This window comes from Oratosquilla oratoria, chromosome 41 (genome assembly GCF_046742065.1).
Source record: "Oratosquilla oratoria isolate Oo_2021 chromosome 41, ASM4674206v1, whole genome shotgun sequence".
Lineage (NCBI taxonomy): Eukaryota > Metazoa > Arthropoda > Malacostraca > Stomatopoda > Squillidae > Oratosquilla > Oratosquilla oratoria.
In genome coordinates, this window is record NC_134817.1 from 6,866,742 (window position 1) to 6,889,095 (window position 22,354).

A 22,354-nucleotide genomic window follows, 5' to 3' on the forward strand; every position below is an offset into this window, starting at 1 on the left:
GGTTTGAAAGCCAACAACGTGAGAAACATTCTCTGCAATATTTTGTGTCAAGTGTTGGTAGCATTTCCTGGCAGATGTCAAAGATCTGAGAGCCCACGTAGGTGAAACCTTATATTTTACTTTATAATTTATATAAGAATTTATATAATTTATTTTACATTATTTTACATAATGGAAATTATTTGTTTGTACCGTGTCTCTTTGGTTTTAGAAATTTATATTCTTTGTATGTGTCAGTAAATTTTCAATTGCAAAGAGAAAATATATAAATTTAAGACTATTAAGGTCAATCGAATAGCATAAAATAAATATATGAATTTATTTGTACTTACCAAAGTTGTTCTTTTTGCTGTCTTCCAGCTGATCAAAATCATTCTTAAGATGTAGGCAAACTTCATACCACGCATTCCTCGTGGCGATCCTGTCTTTAAAAGTTTCCAAAGATTTGTCCCATAGGACAGGCCTTTCTTGAACTAAGTGAATCAATAATTCATTGTCAATAGCAATCTCTTCTTCGGCCATGATAAACACACACTACAGAGCGTCTCGCCACATACACAATGCTGGTCGGCGGCAGACTGGACGCCGAGTGTGTAACGTAAGCCACCACTTCCGGGAAGGCGGTAATAAAAACGTCGAATGTAGTGGCAGTGAGCGGCTGCATTGCTGCCGTCGGCGGTAAAAAAAACGCTCGTCCATTTTGCCGCTCAGCGAGTCCCTCGCAATAGCTTCCTACGCGCCACTACTGGTACGGTGGCAGCAGTAAAAAAAAAAGAAGAAAAAAAAAAACGCTCGGTAAAAAAACGCCAAGTGTGTAACGAGCGTAAGTCGGAAAGCTGCCGACTGAAGGTCATTTTTTCCGTCCGACTCATTTCATTTTTTTTTTTTTCGAATTGATCTTTTTTTTTTTTCATTACGACTTATAAAAGTTGACGACTAGAGTCTAACTTAAATGGATTTTACTGTATATATATATATATATTTATATATATGCATATATATATGTTTATTATATATATATATATGCATATATATATATGTGTATATTATATATATATATATATATATATATATGCAAGATATAATGTAAATTGGATTAATCCGTACCAGACCCACATATATATATATATATATATATATATATATATATATATATATATATATATATATATATATATATATATATATGTATGACACACAGGAACCCACAGTCGGAGAAAATAAACTTCGAATAAAGAAGAATCCTATATTTCGGCTATCAACTGTAGCCCTCTTCAGGAAAGTACACAGAACAGAGTACAGAGGGGACTTATAAGCTACAAACATTATACAGTACTGTACATGAAATAAATAAAAATTTAACTGCACTTTACCTGTACTTGGTGAGGAGTAAATCCCTCACTCTCTACAAAGTTTTTAAATTCCCCAACAAAATTTTCAGCAGCATCTTTGTTTGTACTGGCAGCCTCCCCACGCCTAACAACACTGTGAATGCCACTTCGCTTCTTAAATCGATCAAACCATCCCCTACTTGCTTTAAATTCATCACTTTGCGCACTGGTTCCAGGGCTGTCTCGCTTAAGATCATCATGCAACTGCTTTGCCTTTTCACAAATTATTGTTTCAGAAATTCTGTCACCAGCAAGTTGTTTTTCGTTAATCCAAACTAACAAAAGTTTTTCCACTTGTTCAATTATTGGTGACCTGTTCACAGCAAGAACGGTCACTCCTTTTGCCACATTAGCCTCTTTTATTATGTCTTTATTTTTCAGTATAGACGATAGGGTTGATTTCGCCATGCCATACTGAGTTGCCAGGTTAGAGATACGAGTTCCACTTTCAAACTTCGCAATGAGTTCTTTTTTCAATTCAATTGTCGTTCTCACTGCTTTCCTTTTAGGCTTGGTTGAATCACTAATCTTTTTTGGACCCATGGCTGCACTATTAAAAAAAAAAAAAAATAGAAATAAAGTAGCACAAAGTTTCACGAAGCTTGCGTGGATGATGCGTAGCGCAAGGAAGCTAGCACGGGACTGAGTTGAAGCGACCACGTGGCGCGGCCAGTAACAAGGTGACGCTGTCCGAATCGCGGGGCAAACGTACGAATGACGAGTTGAACTTTATTTGAACAAGTTGGACGAATGAGTTGTATAGAGAGGCGGACGAATAGCGGGGTTCCACTGTGTATGTGTGTGTGTATGTGTATATATATATATATATATATATATATATATATATATATATATATATATATACATATTTGTGCGTCAGTTATAATTTCCTGCCATAGGATCAATATGGTCCCATGCATGTTTATACTATACAGTTTATTTTATACAGTGCAGTTTATTCTTGAAATAATCGCCAAACACTGCCCCAGTCATCCAGCCCTTCGAGTTGGCGTACCAGTACACTGGCAGAAAGGCCTTGTCGTAACCCTGGCCAAAAAAAAAGAAACGTAAGATTTTATACGGTCTAAAAAATTCATTCGCACAATCTTTTGCATAGAAAATGGTAACATGGAATAAGGTTAGTTTTACAACTCTTACCTTGAGGGCTCGAGGATTCTCTGAGTGATACACAAGTGCTGGCTTGAGTTTGTAGTCGCCCTCTGCATTGGCCCCCAACAGCAGCGTTAAGCGGTCCTTAGATGCCTTGAATCCGGGGGCAGAAGCTTCCTCTTTGGAGATGTAGGTGCGGTTGGGTAGTTTCTTCCAATAGAGGCCGGTTTCGTCGATGTTGAACACTTGCTTTGATGAATAATTCCCGTCTTCTATAATTTTCTTGAGCTCTTCTGGGAATTCGGCTGCAGCTCGAGCATCAGCTGAAGAAGCTTCCCCAACCAACTTCAAATTATGAAAACTGTGCCTTTTTTGAAATTTATTAAACCACCCGTTGCTGGCAGAAAAAGGCTTCTTGTCCCCTTCAATGCTGTCATAAATAGACAGCGCCTTCACCTTAATCAGCGCCAAGCTAACCGGCACACGAGTCTTATTTTGATGCTCAATCCAAGTTGCAAGCATCTTCTCCATCCTTTCCATCTCCATAGGGCGAGAATATGATGACTTGTTAGCTTGTAGAGGCGCTCCTGATTTGGCAGCTTCACGAATCTTGGTGGAGTTTTGTTTTATGGTCCTCACCGTAGACTCGCTGAGGCCCATTGCCGCCACAATCACATTGTTTCTCTGCCCTTTATCTAACCTGTCCAGAACTTCCAGCTTTTGCTCCAATGTCAATGTCTTCCTTGCTTTCTTCTGCCTACCATCACAGGCTGGAAATGTCGCTGGGCGCTTGGGAGCCATGGTAAACAAGAACACTGATGATTTGATGAACACAGAGATGCTGACACAACGAAGCGTTGGTAAACAATGAGCTTGGTGGCGAGAGGGATGCGGAGGCTGGAATCAGCTAGCGTCACCTAGCGGCTGCCTTACGGAACTAAATCGCAGCCCGCATATTTTAACTTTCCGGATTTCGCGTTACTCTGAGGAATTTGTGTAATGTGAGCAATACCCCCTAGTTTTGGACACCGCTTTAATGTGAAATCGCGTAATGTGAACCCGCGTAAAACGAGGATTACCTGTATACATTATATATATATGTATATATATATATATATATATATATATATATATGTATATATATATATATATATTTATATATATATATATATATATATATATTTGTGTGTGTCAAATATAATTTTCTGCCGTGTGATCAATGTGCTCCCACGCATGTTTATACTACAGTGACATGAATGATAGATTATTGTCCTCTTTCATTTGTAGTCTCCTTTACTTGGAGAAGGGTGGGTGTGGCTATGGGATGTCCCATTGGCTTCATTAATTAGCCAGAATGGTTGGGAAATTATTTTAGGGAACATATTTTTAATATAACGAATTTACTATAAATTAAATGTATTTTATGTATTTTACATAAAATTTTATTTAGCCTTACTATAATATAATGTAAATACTGCTCTATTAATTTGCTTTTGTATTCATCTTCCTTGTAATTTATAATTTTCAAATTATTTCATGAGTAAATGGTTTTATTCTAGCTGAATAAAATTGTCTGACAGTATTCAGAATCAATTTGAAGATAGATTTTGTAAGTGAAATTACTAGTTCATAAACATTTTTACCTTTTTCATTTGTCCTTTTTCATTTGTACAATCTCCTTTACTTGGAGAAGGGTGGGTGTGGCTATGGGATGTTCCGTTGGTTTCATTAATTAGCCAGAATGGTTGGGAAATTATTTTATGGAATATATTACTAATATAACGAATTTACTATAAATGAAATGTATCTTATACATTTTACATGAAATTTTACTTAGCCTTACTATAATATAATGTAAATACTCCTCTATCAATTTGCTTTTGTGTTTATATATCTTGTAATTTATAATATTCTAATTATTTCATGAGTAAATAGTTTTATTATGGCTGAATAAAATTGGCTGACAGTATTCAGAATCAATTTGAAGATAGATTTTGCAAGTGAAATTAGCAGTTCATAAACATTTTTACCTCTTTAGTAGGGTAACAAATTTTCGACCAAATTTAATTTTGTTTGATATAAATTTTCTTCCAATTTTGCTTCACATAAAATTTCTTGTGTTTTTCTTTCATATTTCGTAGCAAAACTCCACACATATCTTCGATTCACGTTTCTTCTTCTATAGCTGGAAATGTATGATTTTTCACTCTACACAGATATGCCAAACAATTTATCATCTATACCATGATAATTCTCTCTTCATTCAATTTAGTAGGAAACATTTGAAAAATTATTAATTGTGTTGTCGTACGGACTTGAATTTTGAATAGGATGTTTCCCTTTAATGTACCAACCTACAGTAGGACCAAATACGATTTATAACTATTATTTATGAAGAAAACTAGATTTCAAACGACTTGAGCAAGACGGCGTCGTTGCCGCGGTGATGAGCGGGAGATTGCCGGTACGTCGACCAAAACCCACTGCTAAGCGGGAACGGCTTTCAGCGACGAATTTGATTTTTCTGTTATGAACTTGAAATAATCAAAATTTGTACTCATCACACAGAGAATATGTGATACAAATGCATTTCGAATGTGTTAATAAGTCATAAATCATTAACTAACTCCCTTATATAAACTTCATATCGCTGACGACATCGCTACCTCCCATCTCTCCTATCAAGTTGGAATATTATTTGATCGCTCTGTACAAGACCACCTAGCTTCACTCCATCACTGATATATAAGAACACCCATCATACATGCTTCAAGATATAGGAAAAGAAAGCGAGAAAAAGAAGAGTCTTCCCTCCCACCCTTCCCTCCCACCGACCCTACACCGCACAAACCAGTCTGCTGGCCTGGCGAGATGGTAAACGGCCTTCAGACATCATTCGCGCCGTGTTATCGTACATCCTTCATCCATCACACCCTATCCCTCGTATTTCACCCATGCCCCAACATTCTTTGTCCTGTATTTTTTGGTATCATCTGTGTTCTGCCTTATCGTATGCTTTTGCAATATTTCATATTATAATTATACTTTCTCTTTATATTTTTCATATTCTTACCATCTCCGTTCCTCCATTTCCAAATTCTCAATCAACCTGCCTTATTTCATTACCAGTTATAAATCTTTATTTCTGTTTTCACCTATATTTTCTCAAGCAAACATATCCCAGCATCTTCTATTTGTGATTGTCAATTTGGGAAGCTATACAGTATGTGTGTAGGTGAAGCTTGGAAGGGATTTAACTCCCCACCACCACGCTGAGTGTGCCCTACGATATCATCCTACAGGTTTTCCGTAAGTTTGCATACCTATGAACGACAATGAATTTATTATTCATTTTAGATCTTTGTGAACGAAATCCAACTTTCCCCGTCTTCGCAAGGCGCCATCAAGGGAATACAGCCTAGTCTTCGTCCTTTCCTGTAAACCTGTCTTTCACAGGTGGAAAAAAAATTACGAAAGAGGTTTGCAGGAGGCAATAGAAAAACTGGCCGAGAACACACGCACAAGCATTAACTGTGCGTGTCCCTGTGTGTAGGGGTGTGTGCGTATGCACGACCAATATGAATGTATTCATTTTCCTGCATGGAAATTATGTTATGCCAGTGAAAATGACTGTATTAATTTTCATGCATATAAATTGCAACAAAATATGGTCTACCTCCGAACAGATTCGAGAAAATTGTCACTCACACACACACAGGCGCGCGCGCTCACACACACACACACGCACACACACACACACACACACACACACACACACACACACACACACACACATATATATATATATATATATATATATATATATATATATATATGTATGTCTGTATGTAGGGGGAAAAGCCTTTGGTATGTGTATGTGTATATATATATATATATATATATATATATATATATATATATATATATATATATATATATATATATTTATTTATTTATCAAGGACTACTATTATATCATCACCTGATCCTTGTCAATAGATGAAGTGATGTACTGCAGCTTGCGTTTGCTTGGCAGCACCAAAAAGTCTCTGTCTGAAGTGGCCCTTTGCGAGATTGGAGAGAACCTGTCGCTCGCTAGTGCGTTCTCGTGGGCAATATGACCCCCGAGGAACTCCCAGGTGCTCATGACTTCTTCCTCTCGTGCTGTCCTCCTCCTTGCTGGGCCACCACTCGTGCTCTCCTTCTTCTCTATTTTCCCGAAATCTGTCCTTTTCTTCTCGAACAACTTCCTCACTTGCAGGAAAGTACAGTCGGGGAAGGTTGCTGCAAGCTCTGTCCACAGGGTCTCCTTCAGTCTGGGGTTGCACCACTGCTTGTCCCGCTTGTTGTAGAGAGGTGGATTCTGCTTCACAAACTCAGCAATCTCAGAAACTTGGGCATCCGTGAAGGGGTAGTCTGGTATGTCCCTCTTGCTGGGCCGATACCTCTTCTTTTGTGGTTGCTGTAGTCCACTAGGTCCTCCTACAGGTTCTTCTTCGACAACAGGATCGTCAGCAGACTCAGCCTTCACCACAATCGGAGAAGGGGGCATCTCCGGTTCCTGGGGCTGGGGCTGGGGCTGCTGGGGCTCCTTGGACTGCTTGGTGGTCTTGCGAGGCATTGTAGAGGTTGTAGTAGAGAGTATTTTGGCATGTGCGGGAAGATGAATTCTGAATCTCTAGGAAAGACCACCCGCTTGCGCGGGATCGGTTTCTGTGGGAGGGGAAGAATGTCTGTAAGAAAATGAAAAGATAGTAGCGTATAAAAGAGGGCTATTGCCACCGGGCGAATTAGCGAGCGATTTGGGGCAGTTGGTGGTCGTGGCTCGGGAGAAATGGACTGGGAGCTTGGACGGGGGCGCCGACGCCGGGATTGGGATTAGGATGAATGATTCATGCTGCCCCTAGCGACCCTTTATATACCACCCACGCACCGGTATCAACCAATCAGCGCTCGGTATTCACCCGGCCCGGGCTCCAACCAATCAACGATCAGTACGCGACTCCCCTCGGACGAAGCCGTACTGTGTCCAAACTGTGTAACTGAACACAAGCACACACACACACACACACACACACACACACACACACACACACACACCAATAAAAAGAAAAACAACACGGCACTATCGTATTGAACAAATCAAAATAAAGCTGGCAATATACAATTTACAACCAGCTCGCCAGACATCGTAAGCTGTGCGCAAGAAGGGGTAACATTTTGGGGTAAGACCTCGCAAGAAGTCGCACGGCGTCGTTCCTGGCGCGAAATGCCATGAACCCGTGCGACATCTTACGAGATGAGTGTACGACGTCGCAACACCAATGTTGCTAGGTCGTCACCTCGCACCACTCCGCGACAAAATATAAAACTGTTTTAAAAACCTGGCGACGTCGTGCCATTTTACACGTTTCTTGCGAGGTTATGTCACGAGCTGGTACGATGTGTAGTACGCTATCTTGCGAGGTGGCACGACCCCACGTCGCAACAAAAAAGTGCGTAAGCGTCAACCTACCATTAACTTGTGCGTGTCCCTGTGTGTAGGGGTGTGTGCGTATGCACGACCAATATATATGAATGTATTCATTTTCCTGCATGGAAATTATGTTATACCAGTGAAAATGACTGTATTAATTTCCATGCCTATAAATTGCAACAAAATAAGGTCTACCTCCGAACAGATTCGAGAAAATTGTCACACACACACATGCATACACACACACACACACACACATATATATATATATCAAGGACAACTATTATATCATCACTTGATCTTTGTCAATAGATGAAGTGATGTACTGTAGCTTGCGTTTACTTGGCAGCACCAAAAAGTCTCTGAGCTGTTCATACACTTGGGGTATAATTCAAGAGCAAAACAGTAATCATTCATGGAAAACTGTTTCTGTAATAGAAGTTCCAACTGACGTGTCAAAAATACCAGCCTTTTCTCATTCTTGGTGTTCACACAGGCTGTGTGGGTTTGAAGAAGAGTGACAACAATCTCAATCATTTTGTCAAACGGGATGTTAATTGCTAAGCGTACAGCTTTGGCGAACTGACCATACGACCTCAAACCATTGTTGGGATGAAGTGTCTTACCCAGTGGTACACTAATGCCCTTCTTGAATGCACGGCAGATCAGTGGGCTACACAACGTGGGCGTGTTTTCAACAATCGCAGACAAGCTGCACTCACTGAAATTTTCTGTCATGAACAGACACACTAACCTTTCTTCTGATCTTGAAATAATTAAGTTCTTGTACTGCTTCTGTGGGTCACGTTCAAGTCTAAAATCATCAAATGAAGTAATCGTATCTTTCTGAAGAAAATGCCTCAGTTACTTGTCTTCGGCCTTCGCCGGGCGAGGTACAGGTTTTGAAGATGGCAGACATGAAGCAGGCACATTGAAGACACTGGGAGGGATCGCAGGTCGCGTAGAACCACAAGGCAATTTGATATAAGGAGGGTTAGCACCCCAGTGTTTCTCACAAATGAAAAATCTGTCAGAATCAACAACAAAGTTCTTATGTGGTGGTAGCACATCAAGCCACTTTTGTCTTTCATAACGGTCTTTTGGCAGTCGAAACACTCGGCACCTGTTATCTTTGTTATAACTACCGTTGCAGTTCACACCACATTTATTCGGCATTTTGAATACACAAAATCAGCAAGAAAGAACCTATGAAGAACCAAACAAACAAAATCAGCAAGAAAGAACCTATGAAGAACCAAACAAACAAAATCAGCAAGAACCTATGTAAATAAACACTATCCACTTCTATATACAGCCACGCACGAAAGACGGAGCGACACAACCTTACACCTCCACTGCTCGTAGCACACTGGACTGGCCTCCGCTAGCGGAGCCAGGAATCTGGATGTGCACGTCCTGTATAATAGTAGTCCTTGATATATATATACATATATATATATATATACACACACATATATGTAATACATATATATATATATACATACATATACCAAGGCTTTTTCCCCCTTACATGTGGTTAACTATAAATCTATAACCAACTGATTGAACTGATACTATAAACACATATATATTACTTAATTTTTAAAGTTCAAGATGGGCAAGTTTCATTAAAAAAACAGTAGCTTATCTACCTTTTCTGGCAAAAGCCGATTGCGCTTAGCGTCATATATCAAGCCAGCACTACTAAACAGCTGCTCACTAGGAACGCTACTTGGTGGACAGGAGAGATACTGGCAAGCTACCTTTGCCAAATCAGGGTAGACTGTCTTCATTGTCTTCCACCATTGCAAACTGTCTTGACTTGTTCCACTTATTCTTTTCTCTCTGTGATATTTCTCAATATCTTTCATGAGTAAAGTTACTACAGATGATTTTTCTGCTTCATCATCACTGCTGGAGGCAAGAATAGAGGTCATTGCTTCATCTAATGTTCCACAGGTGGTAGGTGTTTCACTCGTATCATGTCTTCTTCGTTTCCTTCTTGGTTCTCCATCTTCCTCTCCTAGAATAGTTGTCTGACGAAGCTCTTCACATACTCTGGCAAGTGATGATTTTACTTGATCAGTGATGTGAGATGAAGAAAAAAATTTACTCTTGTATCTTGGGTCAATATATGTTGCAATTCTGTAAAGATCTTCATTTTCAATACAAGAAAATATTTTCTCAACATCAGCCTGCATTGCTTCTTTCATGAAGTTTACTGCCTGTGTTGCTTGCCTGTCTTCATTTAACTCAACCACTGATCCTGAGCCTGTTTCATCTTCAGAGATTGTATCTGAAGTATGAGTTTCTTCAGCAGGGTTAGAAACTACTGATGTGGTATGCTGAAGAGTGTGTTTTAAGGACTTTACAAGTGGAATCACTTCAGCTGCTGTTGATGTGGAGTCACTAAGTTTTTTTGTGATATCTTCATAAGGTTGTAAGGCTTGTACACATTTATGCATAATCAACCACTCAGTATTGCTGAGCTGTTTGATTTTGGAGTTGGTAGCAGCATACACACACAAAGATTCCTTTATTTCTAGTGCTCTTCTTAGCATGTGTAAGGTGCTATTCCATCTTGTGGGTGTATCATGAATAACAGAGAGTTTAGGTACTTGCAGCCTGTCCTGAATCTTTTTAAGTTCATCTTGTGCCATAGTTGAGTGATGAAAGTGCGTAGCAATACTACGAGTTTTTTTTATCATGTTTTCTATATCACAATGTGATGATAACCCAGTTTTAGCAATCATCTGTATTTTATGCACAGTACAATCCAAACTATTTACACCTAAGAGAAACAGAGTTTTTTTCATATTTGCTCCAGCATCATGCAGAACACAGTGCACATTTGTACGAGATATGTCCCACTTCATCAGCATATCATCAAATATTTTGGAAACATACTCTCCTGCATGTCGTTCTTCCAGTGGTTCAGCACCTAGCACAAAGTTTGTTCTCTCAAATTCCTTATTTATGGTATGTGCAGTTAAACTCAGCAATGAGACACCTGCTGAGGTATGTGACCACACATCAATTGTGAAGGAAAGTTTGTTGTCTTGCTTCACTTCATCAATTATTTCTTTTATTTTCTTGAAAACAGACTCATACATATCACTACATATAATTGATGAATAGAAATTTCGCTGCTTTAGACTGTATAGTGGAGCAGCTTTAGTCATCAGTCTCATGAATCTTATGTCCTCAACATGACTGAAAGGCAAATCATCTATGACTAACATTTCTGCAATGCATTTATCCAGTTTCTTTGCCTTAGGATTGGAAGCATCCCATAATTTTGCACTCTGAAAATACTCAGCAACATTCCTTTGCTTAGCATCTGTCTTTGCTTTTTGCAAAGGTGTTTTTTCTATATTTATTTTTTCTTCCAACTTCTTTGTCTCTTTTGCCATTAACTCTTCAAACTGTTCTTTATGCACTGATTTCAAGTGGTTTTTCAAAGATGTAGTTCCACGTCCCTTTCGTGAATAATCTTTCTTGCACAACAGACACTGTGCTAGGTCACTTGACTTGCTCATAAAATATTTCCACACTTCACTGCTACGTGACGCCATTGTTCAGCTGCTGTAGCAGTCAGCACAGAACAATAAGGCTTTGTAAACTTGATTATAATATCCTTTTAAACTATCACTGGCAAACTGTATTATCAGCGAGGAGCAAGGAAGGAAGGAGTAGTACTTCTTCCTTCGAAGGCAAGCTCTTACCAAACTGATGACCTAGCTGCCAGTGTACTGCGTAGGACTTATGCTCAGAATGCCAGTTTACAACTTATGAATCAGTATTATAAATTTTCGAGATGCTTAGCAAATGTGAAAAGAAAATTACTTTATTCTAATGCTTCATTGCATTAAATTCTAGTAAGAAATACATCGAAAAGCCCTCTATAACAGTAATAATGATAATGATAATAGCTAATACTACCCTTCCTCTGTGAAAATCTTTTCATCGGCAACTCCCTGTGTCAAGGGAAACAGGCGACAACAGGAAAACTCGTGCGATAAGAAGAGCTCAGCGCTGCCGGTTCATATTCTTTCAATATTATTATTGTTACGTTGTGTAAGTTTGAAAGGAAATGAATCCGTGATATTATTTGCTTTAGATTTACTAGATAATTAATTCATTAGACACACATCCATAGATTTACTCCACATTTCTAAGCTCTATCTGAACTCTAAGCGTGTCTATATATTTCTCTATAATCTATAGGTTGTGCAATACACAAAACACATCCGCATCCACACATCCTCTGTAGAGTGCGGATGCGGATGTATATTTCACTACAAATGCGGATGCGGATGTTCAGTTTATCACAACTACGGATGCGGATGTGAGTTAATATGCGGATGTTCCGCGTATGCGGATGCGGATATCCGATACATCTCTAATATGTGTGTATATATATATATATGTGTGTGTGTGTGTGTGTGTGTGTGTGTGTGTGCGTGTGTGTGCGTATATATGTATATATGTATATACATATATATATATATATACATATATATATACATATATATATATGACACACAGGAACCCACAGTCGGAGAAAATAAACTTCGAATAAAGAAGAATCCTATATTTCGGCTATCAACTGTAGCCCTCTTCAGGAAAGTACATAAGGCAGAGTACAGAGGGGACTTATAAGCTACAGAGAAGAAGAGATGTGGACAGATGACCTCAGGCGCGGGGCAAACTGGGGTGGCGGAGGAGAGAGGGGGTGAGGAGAAAGGGGGTTGTAAGGTCCGTACCAGCTTGTTAACTGCCGCGCGTGAAATGATGTCAGGTGTCCACTGCCCTTTAGAAATATCAATATTAGGGCATTCCTCAATTAATGCTGATTCGACTATTTTCCTCCTGAAACCGCAGTGGGACTTGAACACTAATCTGGCCTTACCCCAGTCGAAAGAATGATTCTTATTTTTGACATGAAGAAATACAGCCGAATTTTCTTGCCCATACCTAATTGACCTTTTATGTTCTGCCAATCTAGTGTTCAAGCCTCTCCCGGTTTGACCCAAGTAAACCAAATCACAATCTTTGCAGGGCAAACAATAAACACCAGGTGACTCAACTTCCTTCGGTTTTTGTTGAACGTTCACAATTTGCTTACGCACGGTGTTAGGATAGTGATAGGCAATAGTGAGACGTTCATGAGGAAACAACTTAGTAGAAGAACTGATGGTATTATTGAATGGAATTTTTAAAATGTCCTTAAAGGAGCGGTGAAAACTTGAGGGGACGGAAGTTTTAAAATGGTTGGCCCTAGCCTTACTGAAGGCTTGGTCCAGAAACCCAGGTGGATAAGCCAACTTCTCAAGTTGACATTTGATCCCCTCAATCTCATGGTCCAGAAATTGAGGACTGCAAATCCTGAAAGCCCTCAAGAAAATGCCAGAGGCAACACTTTTCTTAACATTGTCAGGGTGATTGCTAAAAAAGTGAAGGTAACTCCCTGAGTGGGTGGGCTTACGGTACACTGTAAAGAATAAATTATCATCAGTTCTTCTTATCAAAATATCCAAGGGATTTTGTGTCATTCTTCCCATTCAACATTTCGGGCGGTTTGATGCTGGGCAAAAGGGTACACTCGAAATACTCCATGTATAAATTGGCCAAAACAGGAGACAAATTGGAACCCATACTGCAACCGAATTTTTGACGGAAGAATTGGTCTTGAAAGGAAAAAACATTTGAAGAAACACAAAGGCGAACTAAAGCAAGTAACGTCGGGGCAAATGATCTCAAAACAGCGGGATAACGCTCTCGAGTTACTTTACCTGACTTCTGCCTTTTGAGCCTTTCCAGGACTTCCAAGGGGACACCTGAAAAAGTTCGCTCAAGCATTTGTGCTCCCTCATCTGAAACAAGCCTTTTGTTTTCCAGAGATTGCACAATTGCTTTCAATGAAGTCACCTTTTGGCGCAACCGTCTCACCTTTTGCTGAGAGAACTTCAGTTTCTTCTTTGCAGAGATGATGGTGTCCTCCTCCTCATTCAGCTTCCTCTTCAGGCTTCTCGAACTCTCACATATTGCGTAGGTATGGTCACAACCTAGGTGGCTACACACGGCATCAACCGGCGCTGTCTGCAGTGGGATCTGTGCGTGGGTGTCACCGGTCCCTTCGAGTGAACGGTTGACTGGCGGTTTTCTTCGTTTCGAAACCTGCTGGTCATAAATTAATTGTTATTCGTTTTGACTCAAATATAAAATAATTGTTATGACCACTGTTGTGACCAATTAATTAATATCTTGAGATGAATTTAAATGGCATAATATATTCAAGGGCCTGGGTTCAAAGTCGCACACTTTATTGTACTGTGTTCAAGTGAAATATGACATACACATGCATGTACTTACTGGCTTCACGAGCTGTGCCGGAAATTTAAAAAGCGTTGGAACAGCATTGTCCCGCAGTCTCACAGTCTGCCCAGTCCGGTCAAAGCAATGTTCCTCGAAGTGGTTTGAGCAGAGCACTGCATACTTTGATGGTTTGTAATTATCACGTCTTAAGTTGACGATCCATCTCTTCATAATCTCGGGTTTACTGCGAGGGAAACTGGAAAAAATATGAACCCTAACTAATATTTGTATGAATAATTAATCAAAGCCCTCCCCCCGCCTCCTGGAAAGATAGAGAAATTGCCATATCTATGATCTAAATTGTTTCAAATAGTAAAATATCGCATTAAAGTGGTGAACATGTAAGGGGCCATTCAAAGAGTATATAACGCTCGGGTACAGACAGTTGCTCACCGGACAGTTGTTCACCGGACAATTGCTCACCGGACAGTTACTCACCGGCCAAGTGATGAATAGGACATTTGATCACCAAAGGATTATTTTAGTTATATTGAAGTTTATTACAGCAATAATATACAAACAATATACAAACCTAATAACATAATATACAGGATTTTTTAGTTATATTGAAGTTTATTACAGCAATAATACAGGATTTTTTGTTATATTGAAATTTATTACAGCAATAATACACAAACAATATACAAACTTTCATATTTTAGTTTTTAATTATAAAATTCAATACCAATTTCTTCCATCAACATATAGTGATTACAGTTTTATAACTGGTGCAGTACTGAAGTGGGTTTATTGTCCTTTGTGGTTTACAAGTCCAGTCTAATGGTGTGGCCAAGTGCATTTAGAAAGTCAGGAAGACACTGACTTCCTGCAGCATACCCCCTGGCACAGATAAAGTAAATCTTTATCATAATTGTTAGAGGCCAAGAACTTATCAAACTCTACAATATAATCTAATGCATTGTTTTTAGTGGGTTTCATTGACTACTTACACTAACACTTCTAGATCATGAACTAGATGTGTTAAGGTTAGGAGTCAATTCAGACTATGAAAGTAAAATTTTCGACTTATTAAATGACAGAGATACATAGGAACAGTTAGCCACACCATTAGACTGGACCAGTAAAAGATCATTACTATATATTGATGGAAGAAATTGGTATTTAATTTTATAATGAATTAAAAACTAAAAGTTTGGATATTGTTTCTGTATTATTGCTGTATATATGATACAATATAACTAAAAAAAATCCTGTATATTATTTGTTATTAAGTTCAAGAAAAGTAAAAAATAATCCTTTGGTGAGCAAATGTCCTATTTGTCACTTCTCCGGTGAGCAATTATCCGGTGAGCAACTGTCCTACACCCTGTAACGCTGGGGTGGGGGGGGGGTGCATGGTCGATACGATGCGTTACGAGGGTGTGGGGGTGTTTTCAACAGTGCTACGCAACGCTAATAATGGTTATTTATATTTATTCATTAATTCATGTCATAAATTATGCACTGAAATAGCATATCCTTAATAGATCGAGCAATAAATATCGAGCAAAAAAATTCCAAAAACATCATGCCATGTTTCATTCTTTGATGCAATCGTAAACAATTTCACACAGGACAAATAAAAATGAGTATGTTTTGGTGAGAAGTCAAGGGGGGAGGGGTGTTTGGCGGCTCGGGCCCACACTTGATGGGGGTGCCGAGTTGTAATCAGTGTTACGTAACACAGGGAGGTGTAACGCCCGGTGTTACGCAATGTTACATGGGGTGGGGGGTGTCGAATTTCACCAGAAAAAAAACGTTAAATAATTTTTGAACGGGCCCAGAATAGTAATTCAGCCCATCTAATATGAATTCGTCACACTTCACAATATAGAAAAAGCCTACACATGTAATCAGGAAGAACAACTGGTTCTATGCAGCTACACAGCTCTGGACAGCGTTTGAGCCTTAGAAGATATTTTTTAAATGATAAATATTTATCCTGCTATTGCCACGATTACATTCGTGACAAATGGGTTGCTGCTAGATCTATTTCTTACAGATAATAAATACATAGCATTAACATGACAACACCTAACAAAACAGTTGGTGGGCAACATTTTGGCTCCTGATGGCCGCATCATTTGTTGATGGGTATCGGGATATTTTGGGTAATAAAACCTTAATTTACTTACGAGTGGAAGGACTGCTCACATCCACCTATTCTCCGGTTGGTGCAGTTGAGTGCAGCACAAGTTGGCATTGTAAAATGATCGTTAAATATGTAAAACACACCAGTATATAGGAGCGAAAGCTGCCGTGAACTGTATGGGACGATCACTGCTATCTGAATCACGTGACGTGGGTTTGTTTTGGTACCACCAACATGGCTGCCGCCCGGATCAGCTGATCTCATAATCAGGACACCGATCCGTGATCCAGTTATTTTTAGATCAGTGGTTTGTGCATACGAACGTGTGTATGCTTGTGTGTGATTCACCATAGTCTTGGATCACGTGTTGGACTCGTGATCAACAGCTATTTCCCTCCCGTAATAGAGCTCAGAGCTCATATGAGTGTAAGCTTCTGTATGCGTGTGGGTGAATACGTGTGTGTAAATATGTGAGTGTTTGTGTTTGTGTATGAGTTCTTTAGTACTCGTAGGTGTGTATGTTTCATACACGTTTGTGTGCTTGTATGAGGTGTATCTACGTGTGCTTTGCAAACGTACAAATAAATATACACCCGCTTTTTTTAATGTTTAAGTGCACTTAACAGAATGGTGGATTCAATGTTGTTTGGACTTTCACTTGAATTTATTTATATTTTCCCTGGCCTATCCCTTCCCAATACTCTCATTCTTTAGATATATGACATCAAACAGCTTTGTCGTCCAACGAAAACATCTTTAGCCATTTACATGAAATATCTAAAATGGCAGCACTATCTTCGTCTTCGTTGACTGCATGAGGACAAGGAAGCTCTACTGGCGCCTTGATGTGCAGGCGAGAGGGAGGAGGGAGGGTGGGTGGATGGGCAGGACGACGCTGCCGGTCCAACCGCTCTCGCCTTTAGATATCACCGCCGCTTACAGTGTTGCCGCGACCACCAATGCAGCTATCACCACTTCCAACACCATTTTCACCCTCTCCCCGAGTTAATACAACTGTTAAGAATTATGGACATGTTCAGACAAATATTTTTTTCACATATAAGCTTTAAGTATTAAGTAAATGAGGTTAGTCATATGGGATATTAAGAATGTTTGGCACCAGTGGTCTCGACGTGTGTATGACGCTGAACTGTAGCAGGAATGAGACTGGTGAGTTTGGCGTGAATGGATAGGGGTGAGCTGCCAGGGGTCGGGGTGAGTACTTGAGGAGCCGGGGGTGTTGCTATGGACAGATATGCCTTCGTGGGATCGATGTTAGAGAGAGAAGCTTCTAGTACTGCTAAGGCAACTAGACGGCTTGCAGTCTCCCAGTTAAGTTAGTAGGGGGAACATATAAAAAAAAATCCGTTTGTTGGTATGTTTATGTCTTTGTTTAGGCAAATGGGTGCCTTTTAAACGTCATGTCACCGAATGTCCCCTTAGTAGACGCTCTTGCCTTTATACTCCCTACTTACCAAAACAATGCACTACGTACATGCGAGATGAGAAATGTATGTACTCATTTTATTGTATTCTGTTTAGCGACATTCTTCATCTTTTCGAGGAGTGGAGGGTGAGACCCCCTTCCTCAAGGTAATTAAGCTCCTTTGGGACTTTCATACCATACGCTTCGTATGGTTACATTTCGTTTGCGTTCCGTCAAAATGTCGTTGTGTTCATACCATACGTCTAGGATGTGGATAGTCTCCGTTCAGCTGTTGCCCCGGCATGGCATCAAGAAAATTTTGTGCAAAGGAGCTCGCTGCAATTGCTCTTCTTTTAGATGAAGAGGATGAGAGAACAGTTAAAGTAAAAAAGAAAAGATTGTGGGTGCACAAATATCTAAAGCAAAGGAAGTCAGAGGGTGAATTTTGGACTATGTGCAAGGAATTAAATGATGATGAAATTAAGTTTTATCAGTATTTCAGGATGAGTAAATCCCAGTTCGACCATTTGCTTCAGAAAATTCATGGGGATTTGGTCAAAAGCAACACTTGCCTTCGTGAGGCTATTCCCCCAAAGGAGAGATTAGCTGTTTGCTTGAGGTTAGTGAATCAGTTTACCAATTGCGGATCACTTTATTAATTGTGGATCAGTTTATTACACAACCAATAGACATCAAGGCCCTTTCATAATAAACTGATTTTTTAATATTAGCACATAAAAAAGGTCTTTCAAACGTCCACGTACTCATTCACACGAATTGCCAAAATAGTTTTATTTTTATCTTTCTCAAACACCAATATATACCATAGTTGCAATGACAGTTCTTCAGCATTACTAGTACCATTTCTATCATGCCTCAAACAATAATGATATTCAGAACCTTTCACAATCAACTAAAGAATGCCATTAATTGTGGACAAAAAAGTAACAAAGCTTATTTTACATCATGTCATACTGGGCATCTGAGCTACATGCTGAGGTGTTTCCTGGTGAGGGAGTTGGGGGTTGAGCTCTTGATTCTGATCTTGTGCTGAATGGCGCTCGTGTACCAAGTTCTTTCAATTCTAAGCCGGAGACTATGGAAAGCACTTGTGTCTTACATACATTTCTATTGTAGGGTGTAAATGTTTTTACCGTTGCTGCCATACTTTGAAAGAAGAGGTCAATCGGGTCTGTAGGCTTTTCTTTATTCTCACTGTTGGTTTCCACTGGGTTTACGTGCTTACTAGATCTAACTGTGGCTTTATTTTTTATGCAACTCTTTGATGAGCTCACTTCGTGACGTGTTGGACCTGGACTTTCACACTGTTCCTGCTCTGTAGCGCCCAGCATATCTTCTCTTCCGGTATGCTCTGGTTCATCGTCACTACCATATTCAATGTCGTCCCTTTCACGTAGATAAGGTCCCACAAAAGAAATTTCGTCAGCATATCTCCATTTAGGCACGCTGGCTGCTTCCTCTCCGCCTCTAGCGGTGCATCTTTTCAAATATCTCTGATACTGGTCTATAAGTGAGGTCCATCGTGACTTGCATTCATGGCCTGAAAATGATAAGAGATCATTTAGTATTTTCATACTTAATAACTTTTTTAACATTAGAGACGTAGACTATCACTTCGGGCAATAAAGATGCCGGTTTTGGATAGCCTAGTACTACTCATACACACAAATACACACTCTCTGTTCACTAAATTAATTTTTATTACGTTCTCCCAGGTTTCTCGTGACCGGCGATAGCATTAGATCCATAGCGTTCAGCTATCCTCTTGGTTGTTCTACTGTACACAGCATTGTTCAAGAAGTCTGTGCATCTATTATCAAGAGGCTGAAACCTGAAGTTATGCCCAAGCCTACGGAGGAAACGTGGAAGAACATTGCTGCAGAGTTCTGGGATTTATGGTTATTTCCAAATTGTGTAAGGCTTCAGGCGTCGCCATATAATGTTGTTTTGCTTGCAGTCGTTGACGCCAATTGCAAATTTGTAGTGGTTGATATCGGTTCATACGAGGAGAATTATGATATAGGGATCTTCTCTCATTCAAGGCTCGGTGAGCAATTAGAAAAAATAATTTTTAACATAACTTTTCCCGAACAGCTCCCTGACTCATCTTGCACTGCCCCATACGTCATTGCCGGGGATGAAGCTTTCCCCTTGAAAACATACCTCCTGAGGCCTTACCCCGGTTCACAAACAGGTTATGGTGATCAGAAAAGGCTCTTTAATTTTAGGCTCTCATGTGCAAGGAGCGTTGTAGACAAACCCTTTGGGATTATGAGCCACAAGTTTAGAATATACCAAAGGTCACTAAATTTGTTACCTGATAATGCTGATAATGTTATATTTGCAACTTGCATTTTGCACAACTATTTGTGTGACAATGCCCCTGATGATGCAAGCATGGATAGTACTAACAATGCAAGCTCTTTAGAGGAAATAGCTAAACAGGGAGAAAATGCTACACAAGATGCATTGTTCGTAAGAGACAGATTTACAGAATTCTTGAACACTCCGGCTGGTTCTAATCTGTAGGCTTTAACATGACTGATAGATGAAGGTGATGGACAGAATGTAGAAACTAATAAGACATGGATAAGAAATAGAGAGAAAATTATATAGAATGATAAGGAATAAGGTACAAATAGGCTATGAAATTGTAAAATGAAATTTACTACCTTACCTGATTTTTGTAATTCCTCTCCAATGGAGTTCCATATTTTTTCTTTCACGTAGTCGTCAGTGTATTTTCTGTTGTTAATGTCATAAAGCTCCTCGTAGCCTCTGACCAATTCTATTAAATATTCGTCATTCATGACTACTTCTTCAATGCGCAAACCCAAAAGCTTCCACATGAATTCTTTTTCAATAGAAAGACGTTGTGTTTCACTCAACTTTCTTAACTTTTCCGCCACAAATTTACCAAAAACATCATGTTCGTCCTCTTCTTGATCTAAACACTTTTCTGCCTTTTCCAAGAGCCTTAGTCTACGAGTATCTCTATCAATATTTCTTTTGGGAGAAACTGAAATACGTTTCGCTGAGGCGGCGACAGCATTAATGGGTATTTCAAGAGGGTCTCGAAGTTCTTGGTCTAAACACTTTTCTGCCTTTTCCAAAAACCTTTGTCTACGAGCATTGCTATCAATGCTTCTTTTAGGTGACACTGAAGTAGGTTTCGTCGAAGTAGCGGCAACGTTCATGGCTGTTTCCAGAGGGTCCTGAAGTTCTTCCATCTCTCTTTCATCGCCATCCACCTGCAATAAACAAATTATATATGTATATACGTGTGTGTATACAGTGGTACCTCAACATATATTCCTAATTAGTTTGGTGACCGAGCTCGTAACTCAATATGCTCGTATCTCAATGAGATTCTATAATTGTGTGTACATTTATTGACGCACGTATTTATGCAAACAAATTGTATATATTTAGAACGAATGTGTGTTTGTGTATGCGCTCTCTCTCTCACACACACACTATATTATATATATATATATATATATATATATATATATATATATATATATATATATATATATATGTACATCAATTTTCCTAATCTAAAATAACAGAAATTATTTTAAATCGTTCTAGCCCAACTACACAAACTCATAGTATTAAGCGTTTTTTTTTTAATTGGGGATTACATATGTAATATAATTTACAAGTACATAATATAATGTATAAGGAAAGAAAATGTGGTTTATTTTTCTTTTATTTAGACTTGACTTAACTAAGCTATTTACGTGTTGGGGGGAGTAGCCTTCCCTCGCAACAATTTCAGCAAAACCTTGACCGTACTCCTCAACTGCCTTCACGTCCGAGTTCGCTGCCTCACCAAGCCTCTCCGCCGAGTGAATGCCCGATCTTCTCTTGAAATTATCGAACCATCCACGACTTGCTTTGAACGATTCGTCAGACGGCTCGTCTGCCGAAGCCCCTGGCGCCTCTCTTTTCAAGTCGCCATAAATGATGCGTGCTTTTTCGCAAATAACCGCCTCCGGTATCGTACCGCCTTCCCGCTGCTTCTTCTTGAGCCACAACAGTAGCAGCTTCTCCATCTCTTCGTGGATGTTTGTCCTCAGTTTCGAAAAAATGGTAATGCCTTTAGCTGGCGTAAAGTTCTTGATAGCCTCCTTCTGTTTCAAGATCGTACATATCGTCGATGTACTACGCTCGTACTGCCTTGCTAAGTCACTCACACGCACACCTTGTTCATGTTTTACTATTATTTCATGTTTAATTTCCATTGACATCATACGCTTTTTCTTATTATCACTCTCCTTGGCACTCTTTTTCGTTGGACGCATGATGCAAAATAACAAAAAACAAGTATAAATGCGATCAACAAATCCAAACACAAGCACGCGAGCAAAACACAAGAGATGCGTCTGAATGCAGTCGGTGAACACGTGGAACTGAACGAGAAAATGCAACAGCTGATACGAACGGCACAGCGGC

At 39.4% G+C, this 22,354-nt stretch overlaps 2 protein-coding genes across 3 annotated transcripts in view; both read right to left on the reverse strand.

Annotated features, from left to right (window-relative positions):
• Window positions 1-11,693, reverse strand: part of LOC143020921 (E3 SUMO-protein ligase ZBED1-like) — a 20,528-nt gene extending 8,835 nt beyond the window's left edge. The window contains exon 1 of the mRNA XM_076177868.1: window positions 9,629-11,693. Within this exon, the coding sequence (XP_076033983.1) occupies window positions 9,629-11,551 (1,923 nt within the window). The 5' untranslated portion in view covers window positions 11,552-11,693. The remainder of the gene's footprint in view (window positions 1-9,628) is intronic.
• Window positions 1-17,443, reverse strand: part of LOC143020922 (THAP domain-containing protein 1-like) — an 18,665-nt gene extending 1,222 nt beyond the window's left edge. Inside the window, exons 1-3 of one of the 2 annotated variants that reach the window (XM_076177869.1) lie at window positions 16,490-17,443; window positions 14,352-14,550; window positions 13,929-14,156 (exon numbers count right to left, since the gene is read on the reverse strand). In XM_076177869.1, the coding sequence (XP_076033984.1) occupies window positions 13,929-14,156; window positions 14,352-14,550; window positions 16,490-16,797 (735 nt within the window). In that variant the 5' untranslated portion in view covers window positions 16,798-17,443. Of the gene's footprint in view, window positions 1-6,482; window positions 7,524-13,928; window positions 14,157-14,351; window positions 14,551-16,489 lie in introns of those variants that run through there. The other variant, XM_076177870.1, reaches the window with a different exon arrangement.
• Window positions 17,444-22,354: the final 4,911 nt, after the last annotated feature.